At 40.0% G+C, this 13,698-nt stretch overlaps 1 protein-coding gene across 2 annotated transcripts; it reads right to left on the reverse strand.

Annotated features, from left to right (window-relative positions):
* Positions 1 to 841: 841 nt before the first annotated feature.
* On the reverse strand, positions 842 to 12,460 carry LOC144048333 (guanine nucleotide-binding protein G(I)/G(S)/G(O) subunit gamma-2). 2 transcript variants are annotated; one of them, XM_077560185.1, is made up of 5 exons: positions 12,278 to 12,460; positions 10,343 to 10,424; positions 5,285 to 5,356; positions 2,507 to 2,602; positions 842 to 1,640 (listed from the first exon to the last, which is right to left on the reverse strand). In XM_077560185.1, the coding sequence occupies exons 4-5, from the start codon at positions 2,591 to 2,593 to the stop codon at positions 1,512 to 1,514; spliced, it is 216 nt and encodes a 71-aa protein (XP_077416311.1). In that variant the 5' UTR covers positions 2,594 to 2,602; positions 5,285 to 5,356; positions 10,343 to 10,424; positions 12,278 to 12,460; the 3' UTR covers positions 842 to 1,511. The 2 variants fall into 2 exon arrangements, with proteins under 2 accessions (XP_077416311.1, XP_077416320.1); XM_077560194.1 differs by having other exon boundaries at positions 2,507 to 2,662.
* Between the last annotated feature and the right edge of the window lie 1,238 nt (positions 12,461 to 13,698).

Below are 13,698 nucleotides of genomic sequence, written 5' to 3' on the forward strand. Positions count from 1 at the left end.
TACTATAATGTTTAGTTTGGTAGTTAATACTAAATCCTGATGGGTCATGTATAAGTGTGCACTGTAAAAAAAGAGTCGTTGTAAAGAAATATAGGTTAATTATTTTATACTATTGTTATAATAAGGGTGTTTTTTTGTTTTTTTTTAAAATAAAAATATAAATATTTTATATGTACAGTGATCCTATACGATTGACAGGGGATAAGGACTCATCCCGACCGCAAATAGCATAAATGACTGTACTATGATTTATTTATTACCTGAAAAACGCAAATAAACGGGGATTGGGTTTTGAAAACCATGTAAAACTAGGGGATTGAGAAAAAAATACCGATCGCAAATGAGTAGAAGGTTTAGTCGACCTATACAGACTGCATATTTAATTTATAAAATAATAATAATAATACAACCCGTAAAGAAAAAGAATGCATTGGTTCCCTAATAATTCAATTGTTGCCGTTTTTGCAACCAGCCACCAGGGGGCCTCGAGAGCTAGCTAGCTATGCTATGTAGCATATTGGACTGGTCGTAATTTGTTTTATATGTTATTTATTGTTTATTGATAGTAATAACATATGTATTTAAATTTAATGCATTGAATTATTTTAGTTTGTTAGTGTTTTATACATATTTTTTTATTATTATATATATTTATTTTATTTTCACTTAAAAATAGTGTGTAGATGTATGTAAATATTGTTTTGTTTTTTTATTTGGTTTTACTTTATTTAAAATATTCTTGTATAATTTGTACTTTTTTTTTTTACACAGCACTTTCCAAGGGACCCAAAGCATTTTACTCTATCATTCTCTTTTATAAGGAAGCAGAGGAGGACCACACTTTACAGCACATCACAGTTTTACTCGCGTATCGTTTGGTTTTTGTACAAAGAGTAGAAAGAAGGTTTGCGTAATGGGAAAGGAGACGGACTTGATCACATTGTCGTTAAACAGAACGTCCCTTAGACGTATTTTCTTTTGTTTGTTTGTCTCCCCATAAACTTACTCAGCACTGTATGTCGAGAAGAAAAATCACACCATAGTGTTCCAAAACATCCCACTGAAAAGATAAAGAAAGAAAGAAAGAAAGAAAGAAACCACATGGTTGTAGAAAGATCTATCCAGAAGAGGAACCACTCAAATCATAGTTTCAACCACCAGGTGGCATCTAGTGGAGGGAGAGAAGTTTAGTTTGCAGTCCTACAGTGTGCCAGTCACGCGACACACGTACACACACCTCTAAACAAAAACCACAAAAACTTAACTAGTTTTGTACACGTCACAGCATGAAGAGTCGTCCACCGTCACGCCATTAGCATCACCATCCTCAAAGCACCGACCCTCAACATGCTTCAGCCTCGAAAAAAAAAAGCCACCACAAACCCCTTTAACGCTTCTCATCCATGGATGAGATTCCTAAAGATTTCTACATCTTCAACCCTGCCCAACGTCCGTGTTTCAAACTTTCCCGCGCATGGCGTCAGAGGTGTCGCCATTTATTTATTAAATTTTTACAAGATGGCGCAGAAGAACTTCTTCTCCCGGAAGGGGTTCTCCGAGGCAGGAACCGGCGAGAGCAGCGGGTCCTCTTTGGCGTGCGCTTCGCAGTACGACATCAGGTCTGCCGCTGCTTTCGACACCTACAATCGCAAAAGGACACATTGATGTAGAAAAAAAAAAAAAAAGGATTTAGAAATGTCAAATGTTAATACAAATAGAGTACGCCCCCTCCAATGTGGTTTCCAGATTTCCCCCAAAAATTGTACAGTTAATAATTCAATTTAAGTCTAACTCTGGTTTATCATATTGGGTGTGATTCCGCTTTTAACCACTAGATGGTGGCATGCTTATTTAGTTTGAGATGATGTAAATAAAAAGAGTGAAACAGGAAGTACTGAAAATCAGAACGTCATACGGAATTTTTTTTTTTGTGTGACATTGCCTGTAGAAATTCTGGCCAAAAAACGTCTTTAATTAGAGTAAAATAGAATAACTTGGATAATTTAGCATTTTTAATTTGTATAATTTTATATCACTTTGATAATTTTGCTACCTTTTTAATGAAATAAAAATAAAAAAAACAAGCAAATAAAATGTCAAATACAAAAAAAATTGAATGCAAATTTTATTTAAAGTAAAATAAAAAAAATATTTAATTATACATTTTAAAAATAAAGTATGAATGTAAAAAATATATAGAAAAGTAAATATAAACCTTATATTACATTTTTTTATAATTAGATGCATGTAAGAACGGTAACATTTTAACAAAATTCAAATGTTAATTAAATTAAAATATTCAAATTTTATCATTTAATGAATGTAAAAAATAAAAATAAAAGCCAAATATGTGATGACATTTTGTGAGAGAGAAAAATCCCCAATTGGTCATAGCACGCATTTGCTACTTGTTGCTAGGCAGAATTCCTCCTGCTCCGGCATATGCTAATTGGGGGGGATATGAAAACAGTCACGCTTCGGTCACGGTCACGCCCTCTCCATTCACCTTTATCCTGTCGATGTTGGCCTCCATCTTGAGCTGCTCCACCAGCTTCCTGGCTTGTGCGATGCTGGCCGTGTTATTGCTCGCCATGGGCACGGTCTGCACGGGACAGAAGGTCGTCACGTCACCAGACTGTCGCGCGGTACACACGCACGCCCACTGTATGATCACACACATGCGGCCATTTTATTTATGGCCTCTGTTGCTAGGCAGCCGGTGGTGGCGGCGGTGGGCTGGGGGTGAGCGAGGTGGGGGCACTGCTTTGTCCACAGCTCCATTTCAAATAGATCACTGCATTGGAAGTAATGCTAGGAATACTGTACATATGGCCCGGTTCTCTGCACATATTTTATCAACGTCACACGGATCAATAAACACAATATCTCACCTCAAAGGCTGCAGCAATACTTACTATATTATTAAGAAATTACATGTTTACATGGAGGCTTGATAATATATTACATATACCGGACACGATATGTCCTTATTTGGCTATTAAGCATTTTGTTGTATTTTAAATGGTTTCTTTTATTCATTTATTTTTTTCCCCCTATTGTGATGGCATTGATTTGTTTGTAAATACATTAAATATGTTTGAAGCTAATTGTTAAAAACATTTGCAAAGAACAATTTACACTCAATTGGACACACAAATAATACAAAACCGTGAGGCTACCTTGCTAGTGGGCTAGTATGACATTAGTCCGCTAGCTCGCTAGCCAGGTATGCTACGTGGACACAAACACCACACAAAATAGATGATGCTGACATTGGTCTGTGGGCTACCCCGCTAGTGGGCTAGCATGACTTAGCCTGCTAGCTCACTATGTTATGAATAATGTGAACGTACACACAACACATGGTGTGATGCTACCTTGCTAGAGAGCTATTATGACATTAGCCCGCTAGCTCACTAGCCAGCTATATTACATAGACACACACCGCACAAAATGGACGACGCTGACGTTAGTCTTTGGGCGACCTCGCTAGTAGGCTAGTATGACTTAGCCTGCTAGCTCACTATGTTATGTGGACGCGCACACAACACAAAACGGTGAGAGGCTAGCTCGCTGGTGGGCTAGTATGACTTTAGCCGACTAGGTTGCTTTTGGTGATGTATTTACTTGTTTTAATAATTGTTTAGTTTTGTTGTTTATTGTTTATGTTTGTACTTTTCATGATCTATTTTTTAAAATTGTTTTGTTAGTTTTGTATTCATTATTGTACAGTTATTTCGATTATTTGTGTTACTTTTTAGTATAATACTATTTGTATCCGCTGTTGCTGCTGACACAAATTGGCGCAAATTTACCCATTGTGGGACTAATAAAAGCTATCTTAGTTTTTTTATATAATATAATTTTGTATTTATAAAGGTTTTATTTTATGTGTTTTACTTGCACCCTCTATAATATTAATTATTTTTGCTTTTCCTGTCCGCAAATGCTCCTCAGTCTGAGAAGCTGGCGGATTAGGTGACAGCGGCGTTAAGACATCGCACGGGCCCCCATGACCCTACGCCAGCCGCCACGCCGCTTGTCCTTCCTCTGCAGCGGTATGAATCTGAGTGGGCTTAAGATTGATCTCAGTTGGTGCGCTGCAGGTGAACATTGATGGATCCCACACACACAAACACACACACACACACCCCTTCTCAGCAGGTCAATAAATGTACCACACTTGCTCCAAGTTGGTAAACCTTCTTGACATAAATAAATACAGTAGAGCGAACTCCCATCGATTTGGGGTTGGTCATGAATTCATGGCCAAATAATCGATTATTCGGAATGGCACGCACACACTTTTGCGACTCCCGAATGAAAACGGTGTCGAGGTTTACTTCCCGAGCGTGGCTGACGAGTCAAAGTCATCTTCTGTATCGAGGTCGTTGTTTCACGGCTCGGGGGAGGCCTTGAAAACGGGCCAGCAGATCGCTACGGCAAGTTGCGCTTTCAGGTTTCTGGGGTGTCGGCACAAAATTAGGACTTTGTTGTCCTTGTTAGCGTTAAAAGTGACATGCACTGACACACGATGATAAAAAAAACAGGAATAACCCACACAAGCTAAAAGCTAATGCTAAAGCACAATCAACAGCTTTTTATTTTATTGTTATTTTCAGACTTTTTTTTTTTATATATATATTTTAGTACATAATGATTTTATGTACATAATTTGGTCTTGCCTCAGCATTTTATTGCAGTATTTTAGTATTATATTATATCTATTTTTCATATTCATATATTTTATTCAGGTATTTTTGCATTACATTACTATTATTAGTATTTATTGATTTAATTTTGTTTTATCCTTTTGTTACTAATTTTAGTATATTTTTATTTAGTTTTATTTAATGATTTATTATTATTTTTTTACCATATTTGTTTTAATTTATTTTATTTTGTTATTTTGATGATTGGCAGTCATAAAGGCTTTCTAAATACAGTACAATCATGTTGAATTATTAATACTTTTTATTTATTTATATATATATATATATATATATATATATGTTTAGTAATAGCCCGAGTTGGAAGGACAGGCTAAACTGATGGCTGCTTCGAACCAAAATGGCCGACTTCCTGTTTAAAATGTTCTATTCTTGATAGACATGCCCCCCAAATTTCACATTGCAAAGTGAAACTGACTTAGGTCATCACATGACCATGCGTGCGCGTGTGTGCGCCAGCAATAAAAGGTCACGGGACATTATAAAGACAAAAAATGGATAACAGGCGGTCAATCATCACAACCGCTCATTGACAAAGAGAAGCTCGTCCTTACCTCGTCTGCTCACGTCGCCGCACTCCGCCTCGCTGTCTCCAGCTCAAGTCAGCGAGTTCAGCTCGGCCCACTCTGTATGAAACAGAAATAAAAACATGAAAACGTGCGACTGCATCCGGCACCCGTGCGCCCCATTTAGACAAAATCCAGCACGCGTGTTCATCATGACCGTATGCAGGGAAATCAAACAACAACCTGTGTTGTCAAACACATCGGTAGTCGGCCATTTTGCGTGATTTCGGCCATTTTCCTGTGAATTCTCTCTCCGCGTGGCCACCAAATTTGAACTCCTTTTACCCTTTGTGGCCCACGTGCTTTAGATTGCCCACCCCTTTGCTGAAGTGGCTCATCCTCATTTTTCCCGTGCCTCGACGGCGTCATTGTCCGCGGACACGTGACGCTCGCTGTCTGCTGCTTCTGATAAATGGACCAATTACTCCGCATGAGCAGATCTGCAGAGGAAGGGAATTCCGGCTGTCGTAAATCCCGCACTGATGCAGCGCGGCAGAAAAGCATCCATTAGCACAAAAAAAAAGAAAAGAAAAAAAGAGAAAGAGAGAGAGAGAAAAACCTCACTCGCCAAAAGTGCCAAACAGCAAAATAAACTTTCCTCAGCGAGCAAATACAAGCTCATGTACAATATGGGGTGCAGGATTTTGCCTCTTTCTGCATTACTTGTTCAAAGTTGACACAGCAAACACAAATGGGAGACAAACGGCGGCGGTCACGTGAGCGCCAACTTGTGACTGTTTTGCTTGCAGGCATTCGCTTCCTGTCGCATGTTAACCCTACAGGGAGCAGCCATGTGAAAAATGACATAGTACACAGCTCGGATGTGCTTTTGGAAAGGGATGCTGAGACGCATACTGGTGTCAGGCGATAAAATTAATTGCATGACTGCAATAGTTAACTCACGATTAATCACAAATGTTATACCTGTTCCAAATGTACAATGAAATGTTTTATACCTTTGTTAAAATAAAAGTGGAAAAAAATGTTAAATAAAGAAATATATATATATATATATATATATATATATATATATATATATATATAAATATAAATAAGAAATAAATATGGCTGCATCATTTAATCATTGATACACTAATTTCATAATCATTAATAAAATTGTGTTTAAATTAAAAAGATGTACTGTAGTGGGATATTGATTTTTGTTGGTCATTTTTCTGCCACTAGATGGCATAATTGCGTTTGTAAGACGTTGCTGACAGCTCAGTGCATTTTTCTTTTCATATTAAGAGCTATCTAATCTTCATCATGAAATAACTTGGGAAATTCTGCACATTTTTTTTTATCAATTATTATTACATTTATTACTGCTAAATTTTGACGCGGACGTCTCTGCTGCGTTGCGACTGGGATTCCCCCAGTACAAGCTTTTCAATTAATCCTATCAAATTAATCATTAATCGCGCTGTAAAAAAGTTAGTGGCATTAAAGGAACTTGAATTAACGCACTAATTTTGACATATATATGTGAGCGCCACAGGGCACTTCCTGCCAAGGATAATGTAATTGCGGGCCCCATCGAGACTGACAATCTGTTACTCTGATATCTACTGCTCTGTACACCCCCCCCTCCCACATCCTCCTTCTCAAGCTAATTAGCTTGACTAGATTTTTTTTTTCCTAGTGCGTCAAAGAGAAATACAGACCATCGGGCAGGCGGGGAGCGTCCTCTGGTTGTGAAGCCCGATGTGCGGCATCACAGTGCGGTAATTAAACGTGTGTCCCCGGCCCTGCCATCTGGACCCTGGAGGACGAGTGAATAAGCTTCCAGGGTCTACAGAGAGACCCATACTCAAAAAAAAAAAAACTTCACTATACAAGTTTTTCTCTTCCCTTTCACTCGGGGTATCAGAGTTGTTTTTATGTTATTGCGTAGTGATAAAAAAACAAACAAACAATGAAGCTATATCACATGTGACGGAATGATGTCGCACTCACAAAACATTTTTGAAACGGATTCCGTTACTGCTTTGGTCAGCTGCTTTCAAATGTCTTATTTTGATCACGCACAAAATGATTCTGTTTTCATAAAGGACTACAGAAGTCAGACAATAATTACTTTTGAGAGGCTGAAGTCAGACCATTTGGACAATTAAGGTAAACTATGGCTCTAAATGATTGCTAAGTTATCAAAATACTGTAGTAATCAAAGTAAGAAAAAGAAGGCTCTACCATTACACTTACTTCTTTTAGCTTTCTTTACAACATCTTTTTAATACTGCCACCTACAGGACAGGAGGAAAACTGTCCCTTCAACTTTACAGCCAGGCTCTCCATTTTTTTATGACTGGAAAATGCTAACCTCTCTGTGAGGGATTACCGTAGCCGCTAAGCTAATAATCTGGGCGTACTGTTATCTGACGTGATGTTGATGTAGACGACTGCGGTGCGGCGTCCTCGCTTCTGGTCAAGGGCAAGGTTTGGTACGGTATTACGTGTCATAAGTCACTTGGCCAGTGTTGCATTACAATGCAACGGAAGACGATACAGTATTACCATTCACCCTTAAAAGGTACGAGGGGCATTTTGTGCCGTACAGTTTTTTTTCCAGGTCATCTTGACCGTGATGAATGAAATGAAATGAATATCAATACACTATTATTTTTACAAAAGATTTTGCAAAGCTGATCGTTTGTGACGATTGGGACTAATGAGGCGGGATATTTTAGCATGTCATTAGAACGCTACATTAGCTTGCGGGGTTGCTTTCTACGCATCATTTGTTCACATCACCCGTGAGGCTTCCACCATTGAGGTCCCGTGAAATCGTCCGTCCTCCCAAGAATCGGTGACGTCATCCTACTAACTGACCGACCGACAAACAGCAATCGAGTTCGCACTTGGCGGAGGCAATGAAATTAAATTTTTAATTTTTTAATTTTTTTTTTAAATACCCAAGACTCTCTACGTTCTCCCACCGCTTCACAGTCGGCCCACCACCGCCCGTCATCATTCCATTAGCCCGGACATCTGCGACACCCTCAGCACTCCCTGCCCATGCTGGATTATACCCTGTAGTGTGTGTGTTGTGTCTTGGAGGTTAATCTAGGCCCCAGAAGGATGGGTGGGGTGCGTGGAGCGGTGTGTGTGTGGGGGGGGGGGGGGGGGGGGGCAGGCAGTGGCCCAGGAAATGATGCATCTCCCGGGAGTTGAGGAGGCAGCGGGGAGGAGAAGGTTTATAGCTCCAGGGAGCACAACTGTGCTCTCTTATGTTTAGGAGATCAAACGGCGGCGTCCCGCTTCGTCTTCACCGTTGGATTCAAGTGGCGACAAACCAATCAAGAACAATCCCATAAGCGAGAAATGTCGAGAAAAAAAATAGCCTCATGCTCTAAAAGGGTTAAAACCTTGAAATCGTGTGTTACGTAACAGCAGAGCGGTAAGTGGGGTAGAAACAATGCATAAGAGCAGCAGCTACAGAGCGCTAGATGGCAATTTGTGGGTTTGTGTTTTTCAAGGTAGCAAACAAGCACCGAACGGTTTTGGAGCATGTAAAAGACGCTCTTGCGGTTCCGGGTTAAGAGTTAAGGTAGATGTTGAAACTGTGTGGCTGCGAGTGCAGTAGAGATAAACACACGTCTCCCCTGGAACCACTCAGCCAACCAAGAATAACAGTGTCGGACTGCTGGGCTGTTAACAATATGACAAACATCCGGCCTTGTTTAGATTGTGCTGAGAGTGCAGTGAGGGGGGTGGGGTGGGGGGGGGTCTTTGCTGAGACTCTGGAGTGCTCAAAGGGATGTTTCTTTCAGTTTACAACCGCAGAGACTCCAATTCAAGTTATGACAAACTTTTTGACCACGACTGCTCTCAAAAAGTAGTTGGGTCAAAAATAACCCAAATCGGGTCAAGAATGGACCGACTCATCTTTTTGAGTTATTTAACCCAAAAGGTTGGGTCAAAAGAATAACCCAACTTTTTGGGTTAATTGAATAACCCAATTGAATTAGGTTAAAAATGAACCAACCCAACTTTGAGATATTTAACACAAAAACTGGAGTCAAATTAAATTAATAACCCAACAAAGCAACCACATCCTTTTTTTGGGTTGTTTTGTGGGTTATTCATTTGACCCAACTTTTTGGGTTAATTGAATAACGAGATTGATCGGGTAAAAAATTAACCAACCCAACTTTGAGATATTTAACACAAAAACTGGAGTCAAATTAAATTAGTAACCCAACAAAGCAACCACATCTTTTTTGGGGTTGTTTTGTGGGTTATTCATTTGACCCAACTTTTTGGGTTAATTGAATAACGAGATTGATCGGGTAAAAAATTAACCAACCCAACTTTGAGATATTTAACACAAAAACTGGAGTCAAATTAAATTAACAACAAAACAAAGCAACCACATCTTTTTGGGTTGTTTTGTGGGTTATTCGTTTGACCCAACTTTTTGGGTTAATGTGAATAACAAAATTGAATTTGGTCAAAAAGGAACCAACCCAACTTTTTGAGCTGTTTAACCCAAAAACTGGAGTCCAAATAAATTAATAATCCAACAAAGCAACCACATCTTTTTGGGTTGTTTTAATTAAATACCTCAATTGAATTGGGTAAAAAATTAACCGACCCAACTTTTTGAGTTGTTTAACCCAAAAAGTTGGGTCTAATTAAATTAATAACCCACAAAGCAACCCAATTACAGTATATGTTTTTTTTTGTGTGTGTGTGTGTTAATCACTTAAACCAACTTTTTGGGTCAATTGAGTAACCCAAAAAGTTGGCAGCTGAGGACTTTGTTGAATCTTGAAGAAAACAATCAATGGACATAACCTGGATAACTGAGATTATGACAAATAAGACTTGACTTGATAATAATTTTTTTGTAGTCTTTTGATTGCATAGAATGTAAGAATTAGCTGATCAAACTTGCAACAACTTGAAGGACTCGATTTTTTTTTTCGGACTCCAGTCAAAAACACATGAACTCAAGCCTGTCTTCAAAATGGTGACACTCAGTTCCAGAAAGACTCATATTGATCTTGACCTTAATAAACAGAAGACCACTGATGTGGACCTTACCTTGACAACACCACTTGAAACAGTTCCAGAGACTGGAAGAAACATCCAAGATTTGTGTCTGTTGATTCTTCTAGATCTTGTCCTGGAAAGGAAATAATGTCTGCGATAACAAGGACTGAACCAGGACAACTCACCTTCAGACTTCTAGAGCTAAGGACTCGACCGCTTTGACATTCAAAGCAATATTCATAAGAAAACATGTCTGGGTTGTTCGAACTTTTGTTTAAAGCACCTTAAAAGACTCTAGTAGACTCAAGTATTGGACCTCAATGTGAACTTAGTCACAACCTGGACGAGTCTCATCTTTCACTAAACACCAACTACACCAAAGAAACGTCCGTTTTTGTCTGTAAGATCCAAACAGACCTAGTCGGCTTGACCTTATTCCAAAATTGAGACTTGGTTGGGTAGGTAGAAATGTTCTCTAAAGTTCTGGTAGGCTCAAGACTGCTTTAAGACTCAGAGACGCATCTAAAGTTTTGTTGAGACTTGGTTACTTTTTGTGGCCTTGCTTCAATCAATCCTCATCTACGTACGTGTTAACTTGACCTGGAAGCTTAACTCTTTGACTGCCAAAAACGTTAAATAACGTTTAGTAAAATCCTATGGAGGAGTGCCAAAGACGTTAAAAGACGTTTTTTTTAAAAAACAGAGGTGAAACTAACCATTTTCTATTGTTGATTACTGAAAAACGGAATAAGGTAGAAACAAACTTTTTTTTCTGATGAAAGATGAGAGTCCAATCTTTCATTTGGTAATATGTGCGTTTCCATAGTCCAAACACATATTTTCCTGTGGACCTTGAAAGATCAGTCAAAAATGCTTAAATCGGCTGGCACCCACGGCATCCCTTTTCTGAAAACGTCTGGCAGTCAAAGAGTTAAAAGTCCTCCGATTCTGAACTTGGTCTTGAAACAAAAGATCTACAGCTACCTCAGAACAACTCCATCTCTGGGACGACATGGGGACTGACAAGAAACATTCAGTCTTTCCGGGGGACGTTTTATTTAGCGTGGACATCTTGACAGTCCAAAGACTTGAGACTTTCCTACAGTTTTAATCACTTTAAGACATGAATAAACATCTGATCATTTTGTCTCTAAGGACAACTTTGGTTGGTTGATCTTTGTGCCAAAAAGAGTATTTGGTAGACTCCTTTCCATACGGACTTATCTATGTACTGTATGTCTTTGGATTCCAACCCGCTGTACACCCAAGCTTATCAAAAGCAAAAAAAAAAAAATCAACTCTTGTCAGGAGTAAAAAACAAAAGGTCGAAGCCTTTAGCTCGGCGTCATCCTTGCGAGCCCGTTAGCCCACAGGCCGTTTGCAACCCCCCCCCTGACAAACCAGCCTTTTCTGTTTAAACTCCGATCATAAACACAAACCACCGGCCCAGCCCGAGGGACCGCCGATTCCCGTAACAATTCTCTCGTCATCCCGCTCTTGTTTGTCGCTGCCATGTTTCGCAACACTTGTTAACCTCTGCTGTTTTGTCTCGGCGGCGTCTCAGTGGCCTTGAGAACACGAAATGCTAAAACAGGCCCCGATACGCCACACAAGAGATTTAGCCAAAGCACGACAATGCCTTTGTGCTGTGTACAATTTACTTGGATATGCTTGATGAAAAAAACGCCCCCCCCCCCCCAACCTCTCTCTCTCTCTCATCCCCCCGTGTCCCCTGACCACGACATGACGCTCGAGGAAGAAAAAAACGGTAGGCAATGAACGCAGCTTTACCCTCACCCACCTCAACCCTGAATTTAATTTCATCCAGCTGAGGGAATTTTCCTTTCCGCTCGTGGGAAGTGGGGGGGGGGGGGGGGAATTCCTGATGTAAACCCACCAGTAGCATCGCAATCAATCAAACGAGAGCACACCTTGTGGTATACCACGATATAGATTTTTTTATTTTTTTTTTTTTGAAACACTTACCTTTTTTTAATGTGTTTACCCGACGTGGAGCCAAAAGACATCAAGTCTGGCGGAGACGAGCTTACGTCCACGTTGTCCTGCTCTTCGCTTGCTCTCCACTGGCTGAGATCCTCCCTCTCTCTCCCTCTCCTCTCCTCTCTTCTCCTCTCCTCTTCTCTCCTGCCGCTCCCACAGTCTCCACCCTCCAGCCAGGCTGCAAGAAGATACCCCCCCTCCCTCCCTCCTCCTCCTCTTCCTCTCTGTTCTCTCTCTCCGTCCGCTATCATCGGCACGCTCTGTCCATCCTCATGTCAACAAAATGTTAGTCAGATCAGATCACCCCCCCCTGATGATATTTAACCACCTTTGTACGGCAGGAGTAGCAAATATTGGCGCAAGCAGGAAATAGGATAGAGTGCAATTTTGGAAATCAATTTTTTTTTGTTATTTTTAAGAGCACAGTAATGGAAGAAGAGTCAAAAATGATATTGTAGTGTTTTGGGATCATAGTTTGCGGTGTATTTATGGTTTAAAGTTCGTATTTTTTTCCCAGTTTACAACAGCGCTCTGTATACTCTACCTGCTTTTTGTTGAACAGGAATGTTTTGCTAGTTTCCCATTGTTGAATGCTAAAAACAACACTAATATATATATATATATATATATATATATATATATATATATATATATATATATATATATATATATGTGTGTGTGTGCGTGTGTGTCACACTGGCCTTTCTCTCCCCTGGCGCTGTGCACAGCTGTACACGAAATCAGTCATGCTCCATCCAGGGCTGTCGCCATGGCAACACAGAGAGGGAAATCCATTCTCTGAGTCTCCCAGAGTCGTCACCGACGACAACACCAGGCACCCCCACCACCACCACCACCCCCCACCCCACACTCCACTCTTTTGTCTACTTGAATTAGCTGCAGCTCGTTTTTGTGATGTTTTCACTTTCAAAACAGTGCTTTCTTACCCCCTCCCCCCCCATCAAATGTAATTAGTTAATTATGATTGAAGTGTAGAGTGTGTGTGTGTGCGCGTGTGCATGTTGTAGTATTAGGTGCGATTGTGCAGCATGGCTAAATCCCATGAGGCATTGGGGCAGGGCAGCAGCTGCCTGCAAGGATGGATTGAGGGGGGGTTCCAGATGGTCACAAATCACAATTGATGAAATCCAAACACCCCCCTCCCTCCCTAATAACTACATGAACACATACTAAACAATGTTTATACAGTGGCACTGATCTCCAACATGTCATTGTTTTTTTGATTTTAATAAATCATGGATTTACTACAATTTACTACTGTATTGTATAAAAACAGAAACACCGGCTGGTCATTTTGCTGCCGGCGGATTCTCAGGTGAACGCCTGGGCCTATAACTCCCCCAACCTTTTGCAAGCTACTCCTACCTTACCTAGCAGAATCTTCT

Source organism: Vanacampus margaritifer, chromosome 1 (assembly GCF_051991255.1).
Source record: "Vanacampus margaritifer isolate UIUO_Vmar chromosome 1, RoL_Vmar_1.0, whole genome shotgun sequence".
Lineage (NCBI taxonomy): Eukaryota > Metazoa > Chordata > Actinopteri > Syngnathiformes > Syngnathidae > Vanacampus > Vanacampus margaritifer.

Bases quoted from the DNA above. Each gene is read 5' to 3' on its own strand.
- LOC144048333 (XM_077560185.1), bottom strand. From the start codon at position 2,593: ATGGCGAGCAATAACACGGCCAGCATCGCACAAGCCAGGAAGCTGGTG. The intron at 1,641-2,506 runs GTGAATGGAGAG...TTGCGATTGTAG, and splicing joins CCAACATCGACAGGATAAAG to GTGTCGAAAGCAGCGGCAGA.